The sequence below is a fragment of the Myotis daubentonii genome, chromosome 2 (assembly GCF_963259705.1).
Source record: "Myotis daubentonii chromosome 2, mMyoDau2.1, whole genome shotgun sequence".
Classification (NCBI taxonomy): domain Eukaryota; kingdom Metazoa; phylum Chordata; class Mammalia; order Chiroptera; family Vespertilionidae; genus Myotis; species Myotis daubentonii.
In genome coordinates, this window is record NC_081841.1 from 159,055,550 (window position 1) to 159,083,073 (window position 27,524).

Genomic DNA, 27,524 nt, shown 5'->3' on the forward strand with positions numbered 1-27,524 from the left:
TGGTTCGCGGACAGCGGCGCGACGCGATTGGCCGGCCGGCCGCCAGCCCCGTGCCTGGTTGGCCTGTGACAGCGCGGAAGCGGGGAGTTAAAGAGTCGGCGCCTGTGGTGGGAGCAGCCTGGGCCCTCGGGAGCGCTGGAGCCGCCTTCGGGGGGCTTCCTGTTGACACGCTCCGCTAGGTACGTGCTCGGTAGTTCCTGGCCTTGCGCCTTCCTCCGGCTGGAGAGCTCACTCTGCCCGGCTGCGGCCCCGCCTGCCCGCTCCCTCCGGGATGAATGGGAGCGGCGAGGGGAGTAGGGACTGAACCGAGGGGCACCACGGAAGACGGGTAGCGTGGCGTGGAGGTGACAGGTGTGAGTGTCCTCCGCTCTCCACCCGAGGAAGCCAGCTGCCCTTCCGCCTCCCAAGAAGTGGATTCTTCTCTTTCTCGCTTTGTAGGTCTCTTTGCCTGGAGTCATGCAGTCTCGTCTGCTGCCCTGGGGCTCTTAGCGACAGGAGGGCGAGGAGACAGCCAAAGGCGGTTAACTTCTTGTCTCTCTCTCATCAGTCATACTTCTTTGACGGGGCTGATGTGCCAGAGGCTCATGTGCACAAGCTCTGTCGTCTCTTGCTTTGCTGTAAATAATTGTTGTGTAGTAACTGCAGCTTGATGGGGAATTGCTGGGATATCCGAAAGATGTTCAGCGTGTTTAGAGACTTAATACCATGGTGTAAGACCTCTTAATATAGGTGTAAGACCTCTAGTTGGAAGGAATTTTGTGCCTCTTATAACACCTAGTTGCCTCGGTGAAAGCAGACCTAAACTCATTTTCACATTTGGTTAACTGTTAACTTAGATGCCATTTAAGTGCTCTGAGCTTAATTCATAAAATGATATCACTAATACCCGACTGCTCTGGGTTTCAAGGTTATTGGGAGGATCCCTTGAGAAAATGTATGTGATGCCTTTTGGTAAACTATATAAACTAGCTCCAACAGCGTCAGGTTTTCAGTTAAGTTTGAGAATTGTTTGTTGAATACATTTTGATTATCAAAATGAATGTCTATGGAACTTTGTAGTTCTATTGTATGTCCTTCTGACTTCTTTTTTAGTTTTCTTCTCTGTGCTATGGGAGATGGCAAAGAACCAAAAATGCAAATAACACCGGAAACTCCAGGAAGGATCCCTATTTTAAATCCTTTTGAAAGTCCTGGTGATTATTGTAATCTCCATGAACAAACTGTCTCCAGTCCTGTTTTTAAATCAACAAAATTACCGGTAAGTTGTTCTTGACTAGTGTTCACAAATAATTTTTTTTATTTATTTATTTATTTATTTATTTATTTATTTATTTATTTAGAAATAAAGATTGATTTCAGAGAGGAAGGGAGAGGGAGAGAGAGATAGAAACATCAATGATGAGAGAGAATCATTGATCTGCTGCACGCTCTCCACTGGGGATGGAGCCCGCAACTTGGGCATGTGCCCATGACCGGAATGGAACCTGGACCTTTCAGTCTGCAATCTGATGCTCTATCCACTGAGCCAAACCGGCTAGGGCTACAAATAATTTTAAATAAAAATATCTTTCTTTACAAAGTAAGGGGAAATTTACCATGGAGCATATATTACTTAGAACGTACTTTTTTAATTGTAATGTTCATTATAATCTAATGTTTCAGCCAAAAACAACTTAGCTAGGAGTTTTTAAAGTTACCATTTCTCTCTCTCTTTTTTTTTTTTAAAATAGATTTCATGTTAGCTTCCTGCAATTGTGCTGTCTATGGTTGGTGATATATAAATATAGATACCATATTTGAGAATAAGCTGTGTCATCTAGTTATCCACTCTCATTTATTCAGCAAACATTATTTGAAGGCTGCTATGTGTCAGATACAGTGCTAGGCATAGAGATTACACTGCAAACAAGTCAGGGTCATTAGACACAAATTCCAAAGGAGTTTATACTCTAATGCAGGGGTCAGCAAACTTTTTCCTACAAACTGTAAATATTTTAGGCTTTGCTGACCATCTGGTTATTGTAACAACTACTCACCTGTGCCTTGTATCACAAAAGTGGTCATAGGCAATATGTAAATAATAAAGCTTTACTTATGGCCAGTGAAACTTGAATTTCATGTAATTTCCATGAAATACTAATCTTTGGGGTTTTGGTCAACCATTTCATAGCTTGCAGATTGTATTATGGAATAGACACAACTACATTAGCAACTTGAAAAGAATATATGTGCTGACTAGTGGTTAAGCACAAGGGTGATATGGAAGGGAACGTGCTCTTCTGGGGATTAGGGAATGCTTAATCACTTTAGCTTATTTCACTGTTAACCGGCTATCTGGAGAATTTCTTTTGAAGTCTGATCTTCAAATCTAGTAAATTATCTAGAAAACTGCAAATTGTGTGACTGTTTATGCTACTTGTTCATATCAGTTTGAAGTAGATATGTAGAGGGAAGTTTTATTTATACAATGTATATTGATTCATTACTCGGACCTCATTTTAATTAAATCATAGTAAATCTTAGTTTATCTGTTAGTCTTAATAAAAATAATGGAATGACTCCAACTTCATCCTAAAAGCCAGAATGTATGGTATCTCAGGTTTTTAAGCCTGAATTTGTCAAAAATATATTCTGAATTACAGTTTAGGCCCTAACTAGGTAGCTCAGTTGTTTACAGCATCATCCCAATACGCCAGTGTTGCGGGTTCAATCCCCAGTCAGGGCACATACAAGAATCAACCAATGAATAAGTGTTTGGTTTAATTAGATAGTTGGATATAGAAAGAAGCAGTGGTTACCATTCGTAATTATCTTATGGATCAACTATTTTATGAGCTTTTGCAGGCACTTCTATAGTTAGGACTTTAATTTCAGTTCATTCTTATTGAAAATAAAGACCTTAGGTAACTAAGAGGTTTTTACTTTTATTTGGACATCACTGATGAGTGTTAATTGTAGATTTTCTATACCTCTAATATTCTACTATGAATCCTATTATTATGTAATTTTAAAAATCACCCAGAGGGAAGATTTGATATTTTAAAAGAGATACAGTCGAGTCAATATATAGTGTGATTTGATTACCACTTGTCATTTAGTTAGTGATATAATCAGATTTAGAAATATGAGGTGATGGAAAAAATAAATTGAATAAATAAATAAATAAATAAATACAGTAAATATAAAGTGTAAGATATTTTTATACTATAACCATTCTCATTATTTTTGAAGTTGACATAGGTTAGCACTTTGATGAACTATTTTAATTTGCTTTTATTCATAATCTCACTTTCTTTTATTAAGACTCCAGGGAAATTTAGATGGTCTATTGATCAACTCGCTGTAATAAATCCTGTAGAAATAGACCCAGAAGACATTCATCGTCAAGCTTTGTATTTAAGTCATTCTCGGTAAGTTTTCCCTTCTTGCACTGAAGGGTAATAACATACCTTCACTTGAAGAGAGAAGGAAATTCCAAAGTTTTATTTTTATATGTAAAAATATCAGAGGAAAAATTGTGATACAGATTTATGTTATCTAAATGAAGAGTAAGTTCAAAGAACTACATCCAGAATGATTCTCCTGCAAACAGTTCCAAATCTAGGTAGGAGTCCCTTTCTTTTAGAGGTAACCTTCTCTCTCAGCCACTTATGGGACAACTCTGCCTCCTCAGCACTTGGAAGAGGGAAGGGCATTTCTACATGATTGTGGCTTTTGCCATTGAATTGTTGCTTTGTTTTTTTGGTGGTGTAGGGTAACCTGGTGTAGGGTAAAGTATATTGCTGTTTCATTGACACATGTATTTAGAGAAGCCTTACCAAGTTAAGACACATGGACTGGACTGGAAGAGTATCTTTTATTTATTTATTTATTTATTTATTTATTTAATTTCAGAGAGGAAGGGAGAGGGAGAGAGAGTTAGAAACATCAATGATGAGCGAGAATCATTGATTGGCTGCCTCCTGCACGCCCCCCACTGGGGATGGAGCCCACAACCCGGGCATGTGCCCTTGACTGGACTCAAACCTGGGACCCCCCAGCCTGCAGGCTGACACTCTACTGAGCCAAGCCAGCCAGGGCTGGAAGAGTATCTTTTAGCAACAGAAAGAGCTTTTATAGACATCATCCAACTTTGACATAGGATATTTGGGGATCTGGATTATATTGTCTTGAATTCAAGCTAGTAATCAGAGGAGCCTTAACTTCTTTGTTGATGTATTGTGTAGGTTTCCAAGCACTAGTGTTTCTCTGACTTGAGATGCTTAACGGTGCCTCGTGTAATGAGAATATGCACTTCTTTGGTAGAATAGACCTAGTTTTTTATTACAAACTAGAGGCCTGGTGCAAAAATTCGTGCACAGGTGGGGTCCAGCTGGCCTGCCTTGATGGAGCCCCATTGGGCCAGGCCAGTGAGGCAGGGAGGGGACGCAAGCAGTTGGCCAGCTCCACCCCCAATCAGGGTGTTGGGGGTTGATTGGGGCCTGTATCAGGCTGGTTGGCTGCCTCAGTGTGTGTCATAGCCACTGGTCATTATGGTTGTTTCTCCATTCTGGTCGTTGGGCTTTTATATATATAGATTGCAATAATCTGTAATTACAAATGACAGATAACATTTCATTAAGAGTTTGAGAGACTATTGTTGTCAGTTTCATAGTCTAATTTTTTTTTACTTGAAAAATTTGAATAGTATGACCAGCTTTTAACTTTTGGTCCTAAGAATTATGTGTTGTTAGTCCAAAATAATAGGTAATTCTTTTCCAATTAAAATTCACTCACTCAAAGATGTACACATGTTGAGATGCTCTTGCAAATATTTGTCTTGGCTTGGTAACTTGATGACCATTCATTCTTAATTAATTATGTCTATCTAAAGTGTTGTAGAAAGGAATAGAATGGGGAATGAGCATAAAAGAATTTTAACTTAAATCTAAATACCTTTGAAAGAGGTGAAAAGACTATCTAAAAGCAAGTGATTCACAAATGACTAATTTTTTATTTCACACAAACTGTATGCTTTGTTTTGCCTCTTCTCTTTACATATGCAACCATGGAAAACTGTAAACTGTCAAGAGATATTTATTGAGCACTAAGGCATTGTGAGGAACACACTGAAGAAGTATAGTATATTATTCCTGCCCTCTAGAGTTAACAATACTGTTAACCAAAGTTGTGACACAACATTTCTATACTTACTAATTAATGATGCATTGTGTGGGTAGGTTTATGGATCTTGGTGTAAACCAGTAGATACAGAATAGGGGTAAAGAGTGAGAAAACACCGTAATTTTAATTTAACTTACTAATGTAATTCTATGAATGGTTATGGCTCCCACCACAGTTAGTGAGTATACCTTTAAAACAGGCTGATTCATTCTTAGCAATGACTTTCAGTGTCTCTTCCTGTCTAATTCAAGTTCCCTAATGCATTGCTTCCTACCCTTTTCATGCCTTGCTACACATAAAAAATAACTCTAAGGCACACTGGTGTAAACAAATGAGTCTGCCCATACAGAAGGTAAACAGTCCTGAACTCCTTCTCCTCCTCAAAGAATCCATTCAGGGCATACCTGTAACCTATATGCATCATGCCAGTGTTCTGTAATATATGTACACATACTGTCGGGATACTGTACCCTTCCATGATCTGGCCCTACAATATTTAGCCAAACTGATATTCCGTTTCCAGCAATTACCTGAATATTTCAAGTCCTTAAAGTCCCTCTAATGAAACAGCAAAACGTTTCTGAAAGAGGCATGCTAGATCAGGGCTTATTAATACTATATGCTATTATGTACTGTCATTTTGACCTGGTTATGTTCATGATGGGATTGAGTTATCCTCAAAATGGCTGTTGTTCAAGCTGGGATATGAGGATTATCATTGAAGTCTTTCTCATAACTCCTTTATTGAAAAATCCACTTGATTTTAGTTTCTGAAATGTATACATTATTATATAAGCTTTGTTAAGCCACAAACATATATACATGAAAAAATTTGAGAGATAAAAGTGACTTACTAATTTATTGATGGAAAGCAAATATTCTTTCTTGGAACAGATTAAAGAAGTGGTCCTACAAGGCTAACTGCTGAGTCCTTTGGCAAGTATATGCCTTGTGCTTGAGACCCTACATTTTTTGTTATATCTCAGCTGATAAATTTGTGTTACTGTAATTGCTTATTGTATCAAAGTGAAAAAATTCATTTGGACAAAGATTTTTGTTGATATTTTATTTCATTTTTAATATTTTTGCCTATTCAGCTGTCTAAGGGTGATAGTTTCTATTTCAGAATAAGAGTTGATTCTAAAATTATGACTATGATAAACTTGCTATAATTGAAAAAAATGAGTTGACAATTTTTATATTTCTATGGAATGAAATATTAATATGTTGTGATTAAAAGATGAAGTTTATTCAACTTCCATTATGCTGTAAATAGCAACTTTTGTAAAGTATTATCAATATAAGCCTTTTAAAAGAAAATGTTCCAACTGTGAATGGAATAGAGGGAGTTAAGCCTAACAGTGCAATGCTGAATATCTAAATAATATCATTAACTAAATGTGATATGATTCCAATTCTTCTTTTAAAATGAGCTTAACATTTGCCAATTTTCAAGAGAAAGAAGTTATTTCTTTTAAAGGTTATTATTTTAAATGTTCAATCAGCTAAAGTAATGGCCTGGTTATTTTTCTTCTTTATCTTTGTATAGAATAGATAAAGATGTGGAAGACAAAAGACAAAAAGCCATTGAAGAGGTAACTTAAAACTGTTACTGATCATTAAAGCAGTTAAGCATCAATTTCCCATGCATGTCACCTCTTTTAGGAAGACTTCCTTCAAACCCTTTACTGTCCTAGTGGCACACCAACCTGCCCATCCCCAGCTATATTAGTGCCTCTCTGTTCTCCCCTAAGACCAGTGTTTTTCAGCTATTTCAACACCTCATACTTACCTATACTATTGTGATGATTGAGTTATTGCTTTTATTCCCTAGACTGAATTCTTTTTTGCCTTATATTGTCCTTCATTCAGCTTTTCATTCTCAGGGTATAGCACAGTTTGTGCCTTCCTTGTGCCTGCAGAATGTTGAGTAGCACAAACTTCTGTTTCAAGTGGAGTTTATGTAGAGGAAGTTTTAGGCTGTGAAAATCTAGATTGGCATTGGTAATGGTTTTATCTTTTGTTGTTGTTAATACTTGGATTTTTAAGGCAGTATATTTAATGAAGTAAAATGTCTTACTGATCAGTAGAAAAGGTGTTTTTACAAATAGGGTGTTTTAAAATAAAAATAATGAGTTTTTCACTTTTGCTTCTTTGCTGAACTTTTAGAGCAGGGGTCCACATGTGGCCCGCCGAAAACATTTATCCGGCCCGCCGGGTGTTTTTGCTGCCACTGTGTGCATAGGAATTTGTTCATAGTTTTTTTTTAAACTATAGTCCAGCCCTCCAACGGTCTGAGGGACAGTGAACTGGCCCCCTGTTTAAAAAGTTTGAGGACCCCTGTTTTAGAGTGTAAGTAAGGGCTATTTATCTAGTTATTTCCTCAAATTCTTTATGTTATGGCAACATCTCTTATTTTTCCTTGTCCCCTCGCTAGCCTCCTCTACCCACCTCTATTCCTTAGCTATACTTGGTTCTTCTGTACCCCAGGAGACATCAGCTATACTTAAAAACTATTAAAACTTAAATACAATCTATTGCATGTTAAAATTAATGTGTAAGTATAAATGTTCCAGTTCTTGCATTTATTTTTGCAGTGTCAGTGTTGTCATCTGTATTTCATATATAGCCTGTTTGTTAAAAAATAATTGCATAGGCTTTACTCCAAACAATATCTACTTTGTAATCTACCTAGTAATTCAAAATTTTCATTCTGACCCAATCACTTGATTCCTCCCCAGTTGAATATTCTCAGACTCTTTCCCATTTCCCAACATTTTGGAAAATATGCATTCTTTTTAGAACCCTCAACTTTAAAAGGAAATTCATCAGACTTAAGAAAATAAAGTCATAGTAAAGATCAGGGTCAATGTATTAAACAGCTTAATTTTTTCATATATATAGACATATTTGAAATAGAATAAATACACGCACATTATAAAAAAAAGGAAGTTCAAACTGCAAATAAAAAATACCGGATGAAAACCAGGTATTCATCCCACATCCTAAAAGTAACTACTGGAACATTTATACTTACACATTAATTTTAGCATGCAATAGATTGTAGTTTTTAAATATTTTACACATGTAGGATCATCCTTATATTTTTTTAAATCTTTTTTTCTTAATAATTTTTATTAGTCTTTTTTTGATTATCAGCATATACCAATTTTTAGTAATACCATAGTATTCCATTGTATGAATGTATCATAACCTAACCCGGCCTCTATTGATATTTATTTAGGTTGTGTTCAGTGTTTTTCTATCATAATGCTTCAGTGAACACCATTGGATATAAGTATTTGTGTAGTTGAAATGGACTTGATAAGTCAGAGGCTTTGAGTTTTCACTTTCAGTATATTTTGCCATCTTGCCCTCCAAAAAGGTTGTACCAATTTTCACTCCAACTACATTATGATACTTTCTGTTTTCTCATATCTGCAATACTGGTTATTACCAACCTTTTAATTTGTGCTACTCTTATTACTTTAAAGTTTTGTCATGTTATTTGGATTTGTATGTCTTTCATTTTGAGTGGTCTTATGCATAATTTTTGGGTCCTTTATTTTTTTTTTCTTCTGGGAATTAACTATATCATAATCTCTGCCCATTCTCCCCCCACTCCCTTTTACATCTTTTCCTCATGCATTATAGGTAGTTTAGCAAACTTGTTCTTTGTTATAGGTATAGCAAAATACAAAGAGTTGCTACAAAAACATAGAGGAAAAGGAAGAATACAGTGTTTGGCTTAATTTTATTTCTAGAATGAAAAAGGAAAGACATATATCCAAATGCTCTATCTCCATTTGATTATGCTAGCCAGTGGAGTGCTGGTGTAAAAACTGGCCATTTGGTTATGGGAAGAGTATGAGTTTTAGTGGTTGCTGCTATTATGATGTAAATATTCCAACTGCGGCCAATTTTCAGTTACTAATGTTATATCACTGATGGGAAAAGAAGTGCAATGATATATCATTATATGTAGGAGTTCCACCAGACAGATCAAAAAACATAACCTTGGGCATAGATATTGGTAATGTAATAAAATAGTTAGCAAGTGATGATTTTGAGTATTTATTATCTTTACCTTTAATATAATTTATTTAATATAATTTATGAATTTATACCATTTTAAAAATTTGATAATATTTAATAACAAACAATTTCATTTTATTTTATTTTAGGGAAAAACACATGACAAACTCCTGAAATTACATAACAAATATTACCATCCAGAGTTAGCCAATTACAGCATAGTAACATTGGTCCTGAATGCTTTTGTAATATTTTTTAAATTAAATTTATTAGGGTGACATTGCTTAAAAGTTCACATAGGTTTCAAGTGTACATTTCTATAACTCAGATTTGCTTGCAGCTTATTTTATTTTTAATATTAACTTTGCACAAAATTCCTAAAAATTTAATAATTAGATTTTGAGAGCCAGTAGAAACTAGCTCCAGCACACCACTCATACTGGCTTACTTGTATATGACTATCTCCATTTATTCCTTTCTCTTCTTCATCCTCACTTTTGTCAACATTCTCCACCAAAAACAATTGGGGAAGAAATTAAAAATATTGTTTCTATGCTTAATACCTTAGCTTAATATGCAAGTTTCAAATTTAAGTGGTTGATTTACAGTATTAAGATTTCTCTTTATATATACTTTAAATTTCTTCTATTTCACCTTTGGTCATTTGTGCTTTTAAATCTTAATTTTTTAAATTATAACTATTAAGTCAGTATGTAATGTTTTTTATTATTTGAAAATAACATGGGTACCTTATTATATTTTGGGGGGAATTTATGTCTAATTATATGGCTTTTATCTTACTAGTTTTTCACTAAGGATGTCATTGTGCCCTCTCCTTGGACTGATCATGAAGGAAAACAGGTTTCAGAGTATCATTCCAGTAAATGTGAGTGTACTAAAAATCATATGAATAAGAAGCATAAAATTATAAAAATCAGTGAATGTAAAACAACATATAGTGAAGTGCTAGTTTACCTGCTTTGGTAAGGAACTTGCTATAAATTAAATTTCGGAGGATTTAACTATTTAAGGGTTAGAATTCAAAATTTGACTACAATTTACTGAATTTGGGTTTTTGGGCCATTGTATTCTGAATTTAACTTTTTCTTCATGGCCATTGTGAAAATCAGTTATATAATGATGGTCATAGATGATCTACAGATGCAGAAATAGTTGGTGTTGAATATAGAGATAGTGAGTCCCTCCAGAGCAGAGAGCAGGTTTTGTGTCTTCATCTGGAGCAGGCTTGTTTGCAGCTTATTTTAAAAGAATGGGACTTCCCACAACTTGGCAGTTACAGAATAGTCATGGGGGATGTAAAGTACAGCATAGGGAATATAGTCAACAATGTTGTAATAACTATGTGTTGTATCAGGGGACTAGACTTATCAGGGGGATCACTTTGTCAGCTGTATAAACGTCTGACCACTGTGCTGTGCACCTGAAACTAATATACTAGTAATATTGAATGTCAGCTGTAATCTATATCTATATATATCTATATGAGTATATATAGATATATATAGATACATATAGTTATAGATCTCTGTCTCTCTCTCTCTCTCTCTCTCTCTCTCTCTCTCTCTATATATATATATATATATATATATATATAGCGAATCTAAGAAAAGAGAAACATGGTAATTGGCGTATGACTACTACCCTTCCCATTGGCTAATCAGGGAGATATGCAAATTAACTGCCAGCCAAGATGGCCGGCAGCCAGGCAGCTTGAAACTAACATGAGGCTTGCTTGCTTCAGTGACAGAGGATTCCAACGTTCCCGCCAGCCTTGCCAGCCTCTGAGCCTGCAGTTTGAAACATTTTAACATATAGAAGCTAAAAAAAAACCCAGAAACCAGCTTTCAGCGAGCTGGGATCTCAGAGCTGGAGTCAGAGCTGGAGTTATACATTGTTTCGATTACCTACTTTCAGCAGCGGAGGACTAAGAGCTGGAGCCTCACAGCTAAAGCTGGCCCAGAATGAAGAAAAAAAAGAAAAAAAGGAGCGGATGGGAGCTTCCGTCACCCGCCAGCCTGAAAACAGCCCTCAGCCCCTCACCCAGACTGGCCAGGCACCCCAGTGGGGACCCCCACCCTGAATGGTGTGTGACCAGCTGCAAACAGCCATCATCCCCTCACCCAGGATGGCCAGGCACCCCAGTGGGGACCCCCACCCTGATCCAGGACACCCTTCAGGGCAAACCAGCCAGCCCCACCCATGCACCAGGCCTCTATCCTATATAGTAAAAGGGTAATATGCCTCCCAGCACCGGGATCAGCGGAGCCAAGAGGCCTCCTGGCACGGGGATCAGCATGACAGGGGGCAGCGCCCAAACCCCCTGATCGCCCTGTGGCTCTGTGTGTAACAGGGGCCGGGGCCACAACCTCCCTATCCGCCCTTCTCTGTTCGTGACAGGGGAAGACGCCCCAACCTCCTGATCAGCCCTGCTCTGTGCCTGATACAGGGGAGCTCCCCAACCTCTGATCGCCCTGCGGCTCTGTGTGTGACAGGGTGCGGCGCCCTAACCTCCCCCCCCCCACCCCCCACGGGCCCTGCTCTGTGTGTGACAGGGTAGAGCCATAACCTCCCCATCGGCCCTGCCCTGAGTGTGAGAGTGGCGGTGCCCCAACCTCCTGATCAGCCCTGCTCTGTGCCTGATACAGGGGAGCTCCCCAACCTCTGATCGCCCTGCGGCTCTGTGTGTGACAGGGTGCGGCGCCCCAACCTCCCCCCCCCCACCCCCCACGGGCCCTGCTCTGTGTGTGACAGGGTAGAGCCATAACCTCCCCATCGGCCCTGCCCTGAGTGTGAGAGTGGCGGTGCCCCAACCCCCTGATCGGCCCTGCTCTGTGGGTGATAGAAGGTGGCGCCACAACCCCCAACCCTCCCACGGTCCCTGCTCTGTGTGTGACGGGGTAGAGCCATAACCTCCCCATCGGCCCTGCTCTGAGTGTGAGAGTGGTGGCATCCCAACCCCCTGATTGGTCCTGCTCTGTGGGTGATAGAGGGCAGCGCCCCAACCCCCTGATCTGCCCTGCTCTGTGTGTGACGGGGGCGGTGCCCCAACCCCCCAATCAGCCCTACCCTGAGCGTGACTGAGGGTGGCATCTCAACCTCCCAATCCGCCCTGCTCTGTGCATGACACAGGGCGGCGCCCCAACTCCCCAATTGGCCCAGCTCTGAGCCCGACCAGGGGCTGCACCTAGGAATTGGGCCTGCCCTCTGCCACCCGGGAGCAGGCCTAAGCCAGCAGGGCGTTATCTCCCGAGGGGTCCCAGACTGTGAGAGGGCACAGGCCAGGCTGAGGGACCCCCTCTTCCCCCTGAGTGCACAAATTTTTGTGCACCGGGCCTCTAGTATATCTATATAATAGAGAAATATGCTAATAACTGGGACACCGTAACGGGTTGACCTGACAGGAGGAGGTTGCATGCACAGCGTCAGCAGAGGGGCTGCGGGGCCTCGGTGCGCCTGCGCTGGGGGAGGGCCGGAGAGGGAGGCAGGGCCAGACCCACAGTGGCTGTGGCTGCTGTGGGGCCTGGGGAGTGAGGCAGGGCCAGACCAGCAACTCGAGGGTGGGCGGCGCCATGCGATTTCGAATTGTGCGCTGGGCTCCTAGTTAAAAAATAAATACAGAATGGGATTTCCCAAATTCAGTTTTCCTCACCTGTGATGAGAATCCAGTGTGTGCCATATCCACCTTGGGTGTTTCAGTTCTCGTGCTTGGGACTTAGGGGCAAAGGGAACTGACGTGAACATCAAGTTTGTGCTGCCTGGGTGCTGGGAATAGTGAAGTTCTGTGTCTTCACGCAGAAGCCTCATGTCTTCTAGCATCCATGGAACGCTGACACGTTAACTTGTCATTGTGCAAGTAGGGTACATTCTCAGACCTTTCACAGTTCTTGACATGGTAGCCCCTAACCAAATGTGGCTTTTAAAAATTAAATACACTTAAATGAACAATTTAGATTCCCAGTCACATTATTCACATTTCATGTTTAAGGTGTTTGGTTTGTAGCCTAAAGACATAATAGGGTTTCCATGGAATGCATTGCTTACATGTATGTGCCTTATAGAAGGTCACACAGCCTCAGTAAAGAAGGCATTTGAATCTAGGACTTCACTTTTTACCCATTCTGAGAATATTTAATCGGAGGCTTTAACACTCATCCCATCCACTTACTCATTCACCCATTTATTTATGTTTGTTAGGTTACTGGGCTTTATTCTGTTACTGTATTTTAAGATTTTTGAGGTGTTTTTTTTTTCTTTGTTTTTTTTTGGTCTCCTTGCTTTTTTCTTTTACTTATATTAGTCATTTTTGTCATTAAATGTTTTAGTTTTTCTACCTGGTGATTTTCAGATTATGAAGCTTAATATTTAGTCATTAACTTTTAATTTTTAAAAAATTATTTGCAGCCATATTTTTTACTTCTGTGAAAAAGACTGAGCATGGTTTTATTTATCAAATTTTAGGTTTTGTCAAGATGATCTGACATTTTAATTCAGACAATTTATCTAAACCCATTGTTCAAAAACATTAGGCAACAGAGGATCTGTTTGAGGATGACTAACACACATCCCAGCTGTTTGAGATTGACATCATGGAGAGCAACCATGTTTTCCTTAAAAAGTATTACTTGGTGCCTCCTTTTTTGCTATATAGTAATAATACTTTGAGTTTTATCCTTGTGCTCCCTCAAAATCAAAAAAGATAAACATAACAGAAAAATACCAAATTATGTACTTATATATACAGACATTTATTTTTTTTAAATGTAAAATAAAAGTTTCCATAGCCCTGTCCAGGTAGCTCAGTTGGTTAGAGCATCATCCCATTACACCAAGAATGCGGTTTCAATCTGCGGTCAGGGCACATACAAAAATCAATCAAGAATGTGTAAGTGGTGAAACAACAAAGTGATGTTTCTCTCCTCTTTCTCTCTCTCTGAAAAATCAATAAGTCAAAAAAATTTTTTTTATTAATTATATAGAAAGAGGAAGGGAGAAGGAGAGAGAGAGAGAAACATCCATGAGTGAATAATTGATTGGCTGCCTCCTACATGTCCCCACCTGGGGTCGTGCCTTGATTCGGAATCAAATCAGTGACATCTTGGTACATGGGATGATGCTCAGCCAACTGAGCCACACCTGCTGGGCAACAAATAAATAAAAAAAAAAATTTTTCTTTAAGTTTCTACTTTGTTCATTTTTTTACGCCAGAAAATGTAATGCTAAGTAAATGAAGAATATAAAATGTAGGATTTTTCACTTAAAATGTTTTACAGGTATTAACATAACTAATGAATCTCCAATTGGAAGAAAGTTGACCATCTATTCTGAGAAAAGCAATGGTGAGTATGAATATATTCTGAAAAGAAATACCTTGCACATTAAGCTACATTTAATGTTAAATTCAGTTCATGTGATAACAATACGCTGGCATTGAAATTGTTTACTTTTTATGAATGAGCTATATGAGAGCTGTCTTTTAAAATTATTCAAAATAGATACATTCAGTCATGTTTTAGAAATAGCAATAGTGTGTTGTTTTTTTGTTCAAAACATAGGAATTAATTTCTGATTTTGAAAATCTTTGTTTTTTTTAAATTTTTAATTGGGAAACTTATCCTCAAATATAGGCTGGCTTTTTTATTCAATTGCCAGCAGAACAACCAGGAGTTAACTTGAGCTGTTAACAGGTTTATATCAGTGCTAGCAAGTATGGAAAGCCACTTACAAGAAGATGACATATTACATAAAAGAATGCAGAAATGAATTAATTGAGTTTAGCTGGAACATCATGGGGAGATGGTTGATTGGGAAGCACATTGTAATTGTATATAATATGCTTGCATGATTAATCCATGTTTGTATTTTTGTATCTGCTTGTTTCCAGCTGCTTGTCAGACATTGCTCTCTCTTCCTGTGGATTTTAATTTAGAAAATGTATTAGGTATGTATTGTACTTATTTAAACCTTTAATAACTTAAAAGGTTTTGTTTTGATGGGTTATTATAAATGGAAATATGTGGCAGTGCCTCTTTCAAAAGAAGTGGGGAAATCATACTAAAATTTTTATTTTTAACCTGCCCTGAATAAGTGAACTTTACTATAGACATAAACTATTTATGGACGCATTCTTATTGGTACTACTTATACTAATAACTAGTAGCCCGGTGCACAAAAATTTGTGCACCCGGGGGCGGGGGGGAGGGTTCCTCAGTTATTAAACATTTATCGCCACAACACTGACCACATTGGTGGTGGTGGTGTTCTTGTCAGAATGTGTTATAGTATGCAGATGAAAATCTATTTAAACAGATTTGATGTAGATATTTTCAAAGATGGAAGAATTGTCCCTGTCAGCTATTTTAGTTGATTCATATCTTCACTAATTGTCATCATTGCAAAGTTTTCAGTCCCCATATGGATTGCTGGATATAATAGGTCATGCGCTGTCCCTGTCCTTTGTAGCCTTTGTTACCTTAAGGACTCTAGTTTTCCATTTATATGTTTAAGTACCAACCTTACTAGCTTAAAAATGTGAGCTTTTAACACTGCTCTCTCTGTTCCGTATCCTTCCGATGAAAAGGGGAGTTGGGTTGCAGCACAGGAGAGAAATTCAGAAGGGGAATATTGAAGTAATGACTGCAGTCGGAGAAGAGGCAACCTATTTCCCTGGCCACAGGCGCTGGCGCCCTGGACCACAGGGCTGGCAGCTTCTCCGGGTGGCTGCAGCCTGGGACCTCGGGCGGGTGGCTTGTCTGTCTCCTGGGCTGCAGCCAGCCGCAGGCACTGGGGCCTGGACCAAAGGTGGGCGGCTTCTTCTTCTGGCGGCTTCTTCTTCTGTGCTTCCAGGGAGGGCAGTCAGTTATGTGTATCTGTGTGTGCATGCAAACATAGGCGTGTACATGTGTGTATGTGGAAATCTGCTGGGCAAGTCAAAACCATAGAAGAGTTGCCCCCTATCCCTTGAATGTTCGAGATATCCCCCACTTTTTTATTCTATCACTACTGGAGAGTCAGTATTTGCAGCCAGCCAGCCAGTGACTCTCTCAGTGTCTGTTTCTGACTTCTTTCCCTGTCTGTCTTCCAACCCCTAATCATATTTCCACCCGGATGCATCATTTTTACTCCCAATATGCTGTATAGAGAAGGAGTCAGGATGCTGTCTTCCCATGAATAGTCCTCAGTAACAAACCAATTGCATTTTAGTTGGGCAATGCCCCTACCCACCCTTCAAATCCCTTCCACCATGCATTTCTGTTTCTCTTTTTGTTTGTTGGATTGTTCTGCTGCTCCTTCTCCTCACCCCATCACCCTTGGATCGTAATGTAAAATTCTTTTACCATGTCAAGAAATTATTAAAAATACAGGTACTTTGAAAAAAAAAATACAGGTACTTCTCTGATCACCGGCCAGGGGGCGGGCAAAGGTGGCCCTGGTTCTCGAATCACGGGCCGGGAGGCAGGCTCTTGCCTGCCGCTTGGGTTTCCAATCACCATCAGCAGCAGGCGGCTTCTTCCGTCCTTCCCCTTTCACCTCCCAGCATTGCACCTATGTATGCAAATTAACCGCCATCTTTGTTGGCAGTTAACCGCCATCTTTGTTGGCAGTTAATTTGCATATTGCCCTGATTAGCCAATGGGAAGCGTAGCGAAGGTACAATCAATTACCATGTTTGTCTATTGTTAGATAGGACTAGAGGCCCGGTGCACAAAAATTTGTGCACTCGGGGGCGGAGATGGGGGTCCCTCAGCCCGGCCTGTGCCCTCTCGCAGTCTGGGACCCCTCGGGAGATAATGACCTGCTGGCTTAGGCCCGCTCCCGGGTGGCAGAGGGCAGGCCCAATCCCTAGGTGCAGCCCCTGGTCGGGCTCAGAGCAGGGCCGATTGGGGAGTTGGGGCGCCTTCCCCTGTCATGCACAGAGCAGGGCAGATTGGGAGGTTGGGATGCCACCCTCAGTCACGCTCAGGGTAGGGCCGATTGAGGGGTTGGGGCACCGCCCCCTGTCACACACACAGCCGCAGGGCGATCAGGGGGTTGGGGAGCTCCCCCCTATCAGGCACAGAGCAGGGCTGATCAGGGGTTTGGGGCACTTTCCCCTGTCACGAACAGAGCAGGACGGATAGGGAGGTTGTGGCCCCGCCCCCTGTCACACACAGAGCCGCAGGGCGATCAGGGGGTTTGGGCGCTGCCCCCTGTCATGCTGATCCTGGTGCCGGGAGGCCTCTCACCTCCGCTGATCCTGGTGCTGGGAGGCCTCGCGGCTCCGCTGATCCCGGTGCTGGGAGGCATATTACCCTTTTACTATATAGGGTAGAGTCCTGGTGCATGGGTGGGGCTGGCTGGTTTGCCCTGAAGGGTGTCCTTGATCAGGGTGGGGGTCCCCATTGGGGTGCCTGGCCAGCCTGGATGAGGGGATGATGGCTGTTTGCAGCTGGTCACACACCCTTCAGGGTGGGGGTCCCCACTGTGGTGCCTGATCAGTCTGGTTGAGGGGCTGAGGGCTGAAGCTTCCAACTGCTCCTTTTTTCTTTTTTTTTTTTAATTCTGGGCCAGCTTTAGCTCTGGCTCCAGCTCTGAGGCCTCGGCTGCTGGAAGAAGGTATCTGGTTTGTTTCGGTTCTATAATCGAAACAATGTATAACTCCAGCTTTGAGATCCCGGCTCTATGAAAGCAGGTTTCTGGGGTTTTGTTTAGCTTCTATATTTGTTACAATGTTTCAAACTGCAAGCTCAGAGGCCGGGAAGGCAGGCGGGGAACGTTGGAGTCCTCCATCACTGAAGCAAGCAAGCCTCATGTTAGTTTCAAGCTGCCTGGCTGCCAGCCGCCATCTTGGCTGGCAGTTAATTTGCATATTGCCCTGATTAGCCAATGGGAAGGGTAGCGGTCGTACGCTAATTACCATGTTTCTCTTTTATTAGATAGGATAAGCACTCAAAAAAGAAGAAATAATTTCAGATTTTAAACATCATATATGCCATTAAACTTTGTCCTATTTTTTGAAAAGAATTCAAATATATAGTAGTACATTGTGATTTTTCAAAAGTCAGATAACTGAAGTCTAATTGCTCTTCAAAATAACTATAGCTTTGCCTTTTATTCTCTTTACCTTAAATGTAGGTGAATATTTTAGAGCTGATGAATTTGCAGATCAGTCTCCTGGAAACCTCAGTTCTTCATCCCTCAGAAGAAAGCTATTTTTAGATGGCAATGGGAGTATCTCTGACTGCTTACCTCCAGCTTCTCCCAGAAGTCTTCACAGTAGTGCTCAAACATCACTTGAAGTTTTTTATTCAATAGATTTATCTCCTGTACAGGGTAGGAGCCCCGTGCAGACACCAAGTTCGGTAAGAAGTGTATTAAAATGTGGTTGGCTAACTTTGCTATGGATATACATGGACCTTGGTTGCTCGAATTGCACTTGAGAAATTGCCATTTGGGTTCTATATTTCATAAGGATTATGTTCACATTTTGTCACTAGTCAGGAATGTTTTTGTTCAGACTTTCCAATTTTGCATTTAGAGGTATACAGGATAACCAAATGTATCATGAATCTCAGAGAATTTCAATGTAAGTTATTTTCTGAATTATGTAAGATTTTTAGTATAACACAACTGGATTGGCATTAATGGATTAATTGAATTTAACTTTTTTGTGAACAGCTGCTTCGTATGAAATATAGTGGTTTGTTTGAACCCAGTGTATCTATATTTTTTGACTAGCATATTCTGTTTCAAAACTTTTCTAGCTATCTTCTTAGCTGTCCTTGCTACAAGATGCCTTGATTTTGGCATCTGTACTTTGGGGAATGACCAGAGTTTACATGATCTACTTTATAAATGTGTAGATAAAGATGCATATGGCATAATAGAGTTGAGGAAGAGAACCATATAATTTTTTTGTTTTTATTATAGGGGCAGTTTTCTTCCAGCCCTATTCAGGGCAGTGCAAAAAAATACAGTTTGGGAAGTATAACCAGTCCTTCACCTATTTCTTCACCTACTTTCTCACCAATTACATTTCAGATAGGAAAGACACCACTCTCAGGTATGTCTCATAATATAATACCTAATTTAAATTTTTATATTATCAATTTTTTGTTATTGTAGAGGCTCCTTTTAGCTTGTACTAACTATAGAGCTCTAAATGACTGCTAACCTTTTAAAATTTAGAAACTTTTTTTTTTTACAAAAAGAACAATTTAACTTCCAAAACAGTGTCTCGGCAAAGTTCTACTCTAACTGGTAAATACAGATAACTTGATTAATAATATTTATATCAAACATTCTTATAAAGGGAATCAAAGAAAGATGGCAGTTTTAGATATAAGTGGGTTTGATTTTGCTTCTAACCTGTAGCTTCACACTTTTGCAACTGGATATTCATATTTTGCAAACATATTTGTTTGAGTAAGGTTTTTAAAGAAAATATAGTGTGGAAAATTTCAGAGAAAGTATTTCTCTTTGCAGTATGTCAGTTTCTCTGGAAAAGATGATAACACTTTTGAAAAATTATTCACAATAGAAAAAACCTATTCATAGTAAAGAAAATTGGAAAGCTGAAAATGATGTATTTCGTTAGTCTTTCCATTGTGTGTGTGTGTTTCCACATGTCCGCACGCGCCCATGTGAAGTGTTATATATGCACAATTCTCTATCATGCTTTCTTTGCAAAGCATTTTATTATGAACTAGTTCACTAGTTCACTGGGCGGGGGGTGCTGTCCCTCAGCCGGGGCTGCACCCTCTCCAATCTGGGATTCCTCTCGCAATCTGGGACCGCTGGCTCTTAGCTCACCTGCCTGCCTGCCCGCCTGATCGCCCCTAACCACTCTGCCTGCCTGCCTGCCTACTCGCCCCCAACTGCCCCCCCCCCCCCGCTGGCCTGATCACCCCTAACTGCCCTCCCCTCCTGGCCTGATCGCCTCTAACCACCTCTGCCTCGGCCCCACCATCATGGCTTTGTCCGGAAGGTCTCCTGGTCTAATTAGCATATTACCCTTTTATTAGTATAGTTTTTTTTTCCATTGGTCATTCAAGTCATTTATTATTATCTGAAACCATGAATTTGAATCACTATGTAATACTCCATTTCATGGATGTGGTATTTGTTTCAACTGTTGGTAAACATTTAAATTGTTTTTAATTTTTTAAAACACACAACTATTGATTATCTTTATATATACATCGTGTTGTACATATTTGTATCCTTAGTTAAATTCTTAGAAGTAGAATCATTTGGTCAAAAGGGGAGAATATTTTTTTTAAAAAAATATATATTTTATTGATTTTTTACAGAGAGGAAGGGAGAGGGATAGAGAGTTAGAAACATCAATGAGAGAGAAACATTGATCAGCTGCCTCCTGCACATCTCCACTGGGAATGTGCCCGCAACCAAGGTACATGCCCTTGACCAGAGTCGAACCTGGGACCCTTCAGTCCGCAGGCTGACGCTCCATCCACTGAGCCAAACCGGTTTCAGCGGGGAGAATATTTTTAAGACTTGATGAATTTCATCAAATTTACTTCATAAAAGGTTGCATCAGTTGAAATTTTCATCAGTAGTCTATAAGAAAGTCAGTTTCCCCCCATCTAGAAACACTGGCATTAACATTCTTTTTTTTTTTAAATCCTCACCCAAGGATATTTTTCCATTGATTTTTAGAGAGAGTGGAAGAGAGAGGGAAAGACAAAGAGAAATATCAATGTGAGAGAAACACATCGATTGGTTGCCTCCTGCATGAGCCCCGACCAGGGCCTGGTCAGGGAGAAGCCTGAAACCGAGATATGTGCCCTTGACCAGAATTAAGCCCGGGACCCTTCGGGCTGATGCTCTACCCACTGATCCAAACTGGCTAGGGCTTTCTTTTTGAAGTTTGTTAATTTGGTAAATTAAAAAAAGGTCCCTTACTGCTTTAATTTTTTTTTTTAACTCTGATTATCATGATATTGAATTCTTTCTGAATGTTTATTGGTCATGTATTTTTGGGTGGGGGATTATTAGTACTTTAGTAAATTTCCCAGTCAATGTTTTTGGACTTTAGTTGACCACGGGTGACTGAAAGCGCAAAAGCAAAACTGGATAAGAGAGGCTACTGTATTTCATTTATCAGGTTCAGCTGTTAATTTGTAGCGGTCACATGATTTGTCCAGTATTTTCTTTGTATATGGACAATATTGTTATAATAGCAAAATGCTTGTGAGGAAATAATTCTCAGGGAGTACTCTTTAATTTAAAATGAGAGAGTGCCACAGGAAGAACCTCGTCTTACTTATTGAGACACATTCATTTGTGCTGTTGGGTTTGTTTGTTTTTCAGTTACAGTTTACATTCAACATTATTTCAGGTGTATATCATAGTGGTTAGACAGTCCTATACTCTACAAAGTGTTTCCCCCAATATTGCCAGTACCCACCTGGCACCATACATAGTAATTACATTATTGAGGTATTAATTACTATATTCCCTATGTGTGCTTTATATCCCCATGACTATTTTGTTACCACAAATCTGTACTTATCAATCCCTTCACCTTTTTCACCTAGTTCCTCAAACCCCTTCTCCTCTGGCAACCATCACACTGTTCTCTATCTGTTCTTTGTTCATATTCTCTATATTCCATATGTAAGTAAAATCATATGGTATTTGTCTTTCTCTGACCGACTTACTTAACTTAGCATAATACCCTCTAAGTCAGTGGTTCTCAACCTTCCTAATGACACGACCCTTTAATACAGGTCCTCATGTTGTGATGACCCCCAGCCATAAAATTATTTCCTTGCTACTTCATAACTGTAATTTTGCTACCATTATGAAACGTAATGTAAATATCTGATATGCAGGATGTATTTAGGCGACCCCTGTGAAAGGGTCGTTTGACCCCCCAAAGGGGCCGTGACCCACAGGTTGAGAACCACTGCTCTAAGTCCATCTATGCTGTCACAAATGGTAAGGTTTCATTCTTGTTTACGGCTGTATATATTCACTCGTCTGTTGATGGGCACTTGGGTTTCTTCTATATCTTAGCTATAGTAAATAAAAAAACAAAAAGACAACCTACTGAATGGGAGAAGGTATTTGCCAATGATAACATCCAATAAGGGGTTAATATCCTAAATTTATGAAGAACTCATACAACTCAACACTCAAAAGATGATGTTTTTATCCAATTAATAGATGGGCAAAGGACCTGAATAGACACTTCTCCAAAGATGCCTTATAGATGGCAAATAGACATATGAAAAGATGTTCAACATTAAATTAAAACCATAGTTACAAATTAAAACCATAATGAGATATCACCTTACACATGTTAGAATGGCTGTCAGCTATAAATCAACAAACACTGTTGCTGGGAATACAGATTGGTGCAGTGACTATGGAAAACAGTATGGAAATTCTTCAAAAAAATTAAAAATGTAACTGCGTTATGACCCAGCGATTCCAATTCTGGGAATATATCCGAAGAAACCCCGAATACTAATTTGAAAGCGTATATGCACTCCTATGTTCATAGCAGTGTTATTTACAATAGCCAAGATATGGAAGCAAGTCATGTGCTGTTTTTAACAACAAAATTTTATTTCAGTAAACAATACAACAGTTAATATAAATCTATTTTTTCTGTCATGAAACATGATTACCATTTAGGAATGGCTTTTCCATTTTTAAGATTTTATGATGTAATTTTTCCCTCCCAATCTTTTAGAACAAAGGAAGCTTACTTTTCATTCTCCTGATGCTTTGTCTGGAATAAATTCTAATGGAATTAGTAATCCATGTATCAGAAGTCCTTATATAGATGGCTGCTCACCAATTAAAAATTGGTCTCCTATGAGACTTGAGATGTATAGAGATGGAACTCAATATCGGACCTCACTGCTTCGAATCCCTTTTACCCTTGAGGCTCACAGTGAAGATGAAGAAGACAAAGCAAATGTTCCTTCCGCAGATGCCTCTTCACCTGCCATGGACACTACTGGCGTCCCCCTGCGGCACTTGGATAGTGATGTTTCTCACGGCACTCGCTTAGCAGTGACTTCCATGTCTGTTACACAAAATCAGTCCAGTGCTTCTGCAAAAGTCCTGGCACTGCTGCAGGATGTTGAAAGTGAGAAGGAGAATAACACTGTGGATATGGTTGATCCTGTAGAGACAGCAGATGAGAACACTTGGATTAAGGAGCCGGTGGATAATGGGAGTTCCCCCATGACTGATTCCTTGAGTATTGAAAACTCTCATATGTGTATGTCACCTCTTGCAGAAAGCAGTGTAATTCCTTGTGAAAACAGTAACATTCAGGTAAAGTATATTCATATTTTGTAGTTTTTTTAGTTGCTCCCTTGGTGTTCTTTAAGCCTTTCTTTTCTAAGAGTATGGTAAGAAAGAAAATGCATTAAATGTGAGGACCAAAGCATTTACTTGGAGGAGGAAAAGATGAGAGTAGAGAAGAATCAAGCAGCGCTGTTTTTTTAAAGACGCAGGAGTCAGGCACCTTCTCAGGATTAATCTTTCTTTCATGTGAAACTAGTGCCAAAGGAATTAAATTTCCTATGTAGCATTTTTGTATTTTGAAAATGCAGTTTTGGTTTTCCTTTGTAATATTTAGTGAGAAAAAAAATTGAGCTTAGAGCACTTTTATGTATTTTTTTTTGGCACTTTTTAAAAAAATGTAATTTTACAATATCTGGTAACAGGAAAGTATGATTCATTTGACTTCATAGCCAGCACTTGCTTTCAGAAAGCCACTTGTTCCATTAATTGCCATATTCTTTGAGTTAAGAATTTTGAACTTTAGCCTTGGCTGGTTTGGCTCAGTGGATGGAGTGTCGGTCTGCGGACTCAAGGGTCCCAGGTTCGGTTCCGGTCAAGGGCATGTACCTTGGTTGCGGGCACATCCCCAGTGGTGAGTGTGCAGGAGGCAGCTGATCGATGTTTCTCTCTCATCGAAGTTTCTAGCTCTCTACTTCTCTCCCTTCCTCTCTGTAAAAATCAATAAAATATATTTTTTAAAAAAATTTTGAACTTTAAAATAATCGGAAAGGCAATTATTACCTCTCTTTTCATAGTAATAATAATGCTTTGGTAATTCTTACTATATGCCTAATATAGTTCTGAGCACTTTGCATGTGTTACTTTGTTTATAATGTTCACAACAATCCTGTGAAATAGGTGTACCATCATTATCCCCATTTTACAGATGAGGACACTGAGGGTCGGGGAGGTTAAGTAAATTGCCATATAGCTAGTGAGTGGTAGAGCCAATATTTGAATCCTGACACTGGCTTTAGAGTTCATATAGTTTAATCCAAGTTTATGCTGACTCATAGCAATAACTACTAACGCCATGTTTCAGTGTGCCAGGCACTCATTTAATTTTCACAACAGCCCTATAATGCTTTAGTGCTGTCAGTTTTGGCATGCTAAAATTTAAAACTCATGGAGGGATTCTAAATGACCCCAAATTAAGTATAATCTTTTGCTCATATTTTTGTGCCTAAACTGTATATCCTGACAGGATCATTGCTAAAAAAATAAAATAAAATAAAATACACTAGAATTACTTTTACCAATTTAGCTTCTAAAGTTGGTTCTTAACCCTTTGAGTGCCAACTAAAATCCTAGGAACTATGCTAAAATTGCCAAGGCATTTTTGCTGATTTTACAGCAGTTTAGGAAAAAAATTATGAATCACAAGTAAATGAAGTTACATATTCAAAAACTTAAGGAAACCTTTAGTACATTGACATATTTAGCAATATCATCATCACTAATAAAAGCAGACTTAGAACTGGACGCCATTTCGAAGCTTTGATAGTGCTCCCAGCACTTTTGGCGAAAGGCTGGAGGAGCGCAATCGTGCTCGCTGGCACTCAAGGGGTTAAATGAAAAAGCACATACAAACTTGGTTTTAAAGGTATTGTGAGCTTATTTTTCTCACTACCTCTCTGCTTTTCACAGCATTTATAGAAGAATTATAAAATACTTTCATTGAAATACACCTTAACCATCCTAGCCATTGGAAGCCTATCTCTCTACTAAATTTTTATCCACTCTAGGAAGAGAATGAATACCTGCAGGGATACTTCAGTCCGTTTTGGGACTTCTCATCCTATATAATAAAGAGCTAATATGCAAATAGTCATCACGCCCTCATACCTTAATGGCTCAGACAACACGGGAGAGAGGATTGGGGACCAGCCAGGCTCAAATGAGCTTGTGAGAGAGGAATGGGGACCAGCCAATCTGTGGCCCAGGAGAGGGACAAGCCGCCCACCACATGGTCCCCGGCTCCAGAGGCTGTGCCTGAGGCTTGGGTGACGGACAAGCTGCCTGCCCCGCAGTCCCAGACACCAGTAGCTGTGTCTGCACTTGTGGCCCAGGAGAAGGACAAGCTCCCCACCCAGCAGTTCTGGGCACCAGTGCCTGCGCCTGCAGCCCAAGAGAGGGACAAGCCGCCTACCCCGTGGTCCCGGGCACCAGCGCCTGCGGCCCGGGCAAAGCCACCCACCCATGGTCCCCTGCAGCTGTGGCCAGCCCGGGCAAAGCCGGCCCGGGTCCTGGGTGCCTGCGGCCAGTCGGAGGGAAGCCTGGGTCCTGGGTGCCTGTCACTAGCTGGAGGAGGGAGTCCTGGGTGTGGGGTGAGGCAGAGGCACTTAGGGGTGATCAGGCCAGAAGGGGGCAGTTAGGGGCGATTAGGCAGGCAGGCAGGCTAGTGGTTAAGGGCCAGTGGTCCCAGATTGTTGAGAGGCAGTCGGACATCCCCAAAGGCATCCCAGATTGGAGAGGGTGCAAGCCGGGCTGAGGGATGCCCCCCCCCCCACCCGTGCACCGGGCCTCTAGTACTATTATAAGCCTTTTCCTATATTGAGAAAAAAATATGGTTCTTTGCTAGCTAACAGTTAGTTTCAATTTTACCCTTTGTTCCATATCAATCATTTTGTAATTTAAAAATGTTCTCATACATTCTTATTTTCCTACCACAGAGGTAGCTTTCAAATTTGAAGACAGACTTATTTTCCCAGGGTCTTTTGACTTGCTTTATTGTGCATGGGTTGGCGTCCATATATTGTATACTGTTACCATCTTGGAAAATTCCTTCACCATACTGGGAATCCCCCTTAATCTCTCCTGTGTTCTGTATTGTTTTCTATATCCCCCTCTTCTCTTTCCTGATTTATTTCTCACTTTACTGGAACACATTTTCTGGTAGCTTTCCAAAGACAAAGTACATTTTCCAAGATACTACATTGCATGTCTGATCATGTATTCTTTACATGGTTTCATTGATTCTGTTCAGTATTGCTGGTGAGAGATCTGAAACCACGGTAATACTTTTATCTTTTGGATACTATATATGTCTCTTCAAAGCCCCACCCCCCAGAACATAGGATGTTTACTTTGTCCAGTGTTCTGAAATTCCAGTGATTCTTTGGTGTGGGTTTCTTTTCATCAGTTGTCCTGGGTATTCAGAGGGCTTTTAACTGTAAATTCATGTCCTCACTTATTGGCTCTTTTCTTGTAATATCTTAGATTTCTTCTCTGTTATTGTCACTGTTCTCTCTGGAACTCCTATTGATTCTTCAATTTTTGAAAAATTTTTCACTATATTTTTTATCTTCTTTTCTAACTTTTGGGAAGTTTCCTCAATTTTATATAATTCTTCTGAATGGGGCGGGGGGCGGGGGGCGTTGTTTTGGTATTGTTTTTAAAATGTTCGGCATGGCTAGCAGAGCGGTGCATGGTCTGGCCTTGGCCTTATTTTCCAGCCTCGTTCTGTTTTCTCCAGTCTCTTTTGTTTCAGTCCCAGTGGCTTTCCAGAGTTTTGAATAGTCATGTTCCTTCTTGTTGAAGAACCTTTGCATGCAGTGTAGAATTTCTTCCTATCTCACTTTACCTACTTAACTCCTGTTTATTTTTTAGTTTACAACTTAATGGTCATGTCATCAGAATAGCCTTCCCTGATCACCCTAGCCTAGCCATGTCTCATTATGTGCTTTCCTAATTCCATGGACATTTTGCATTCTTTCCAATCAGACTATTAATACAACAATCATGTCTTTCTGTTTATCCCAGAAGTTACTAAAAAACAAACAAATTCAAAAAAAACTTGGCATGTAATAGCTGCTCATTAAATATTTGTGGAATGAGAGCTGAATGAGTGTATATATGAGTTCAACCAGAAGGACATATGAAGTGAGAATATGGGCCAAGGTTTAGAATCCTGAGAAAAAATTGAGGGAATGGATAAAGGAAGCAGAGTCCCTGAAAGGGACTGAGGACCGGCCAGAGAGTAAGTGGGGGACTCTAGGAAA

At 40.0% G+C, this 27,524-nt stretch overlaps 1 protein-coding gene across 6 annotated transcripts in view; it reads left to right on the forward strand.

Annotated features, from left to right (window-relative positions):
- The first annotated feature begins 40 nt into the window (after positions 1-40).
- The window catches only part of BORA (BORA aurora kinase A activator), a 32,112-nt gene continuing 4,628 nt past the window's right edge, over positions 41-27,524 (forward strand). For 2 of the 6 annotated variants that reach the window (XM_059684812.1, XM_059684815.1), the window contains exons 1-10: positions 41-179; positions 1,093-1,258; positions 3,304-3,410; positions 6,713-6,758; positions 10,003-10,084; positions 14,490-14,555; positions 15,101-15,157; positions 18,331-18,557; positions 19,126-19,258; positions 22,919-23,511. In XM_059684812.1, coding sequence (XP_059540795.1) covers positions 1,109-1,258; positions 3,304-3,410; positions 6,713-6,758; positions 10,003-10,084; positions 14,490-14,555; positions 15,101-15,157; positions 18,331-18,557; positions 19,126-19,258; positions 22,919-23,511 — 1,461 coding nt within the window. In that variant the 5' untranslated portion in view covers positions 41-179; positions 1,093-1,108. Of the gene's footprint in view, positions 180-220; positions 354-412; positions 435-1,092; positions 1,259-3,303; positions 3,411-6,712; positions 6,759-10,002; positions 10,085-14,489; positions 14,556-15,100; positions 15,158-18,330; positions 18,558-19,125; positions 19,259-22,918; positions 23,512-27,524 lie in introns of those variants that run through there. The other 4 variants (XM_059684814.1, XM_059684813.1, XM_059684816.1 and 1 more) reach the window with 4 other exon arrangements.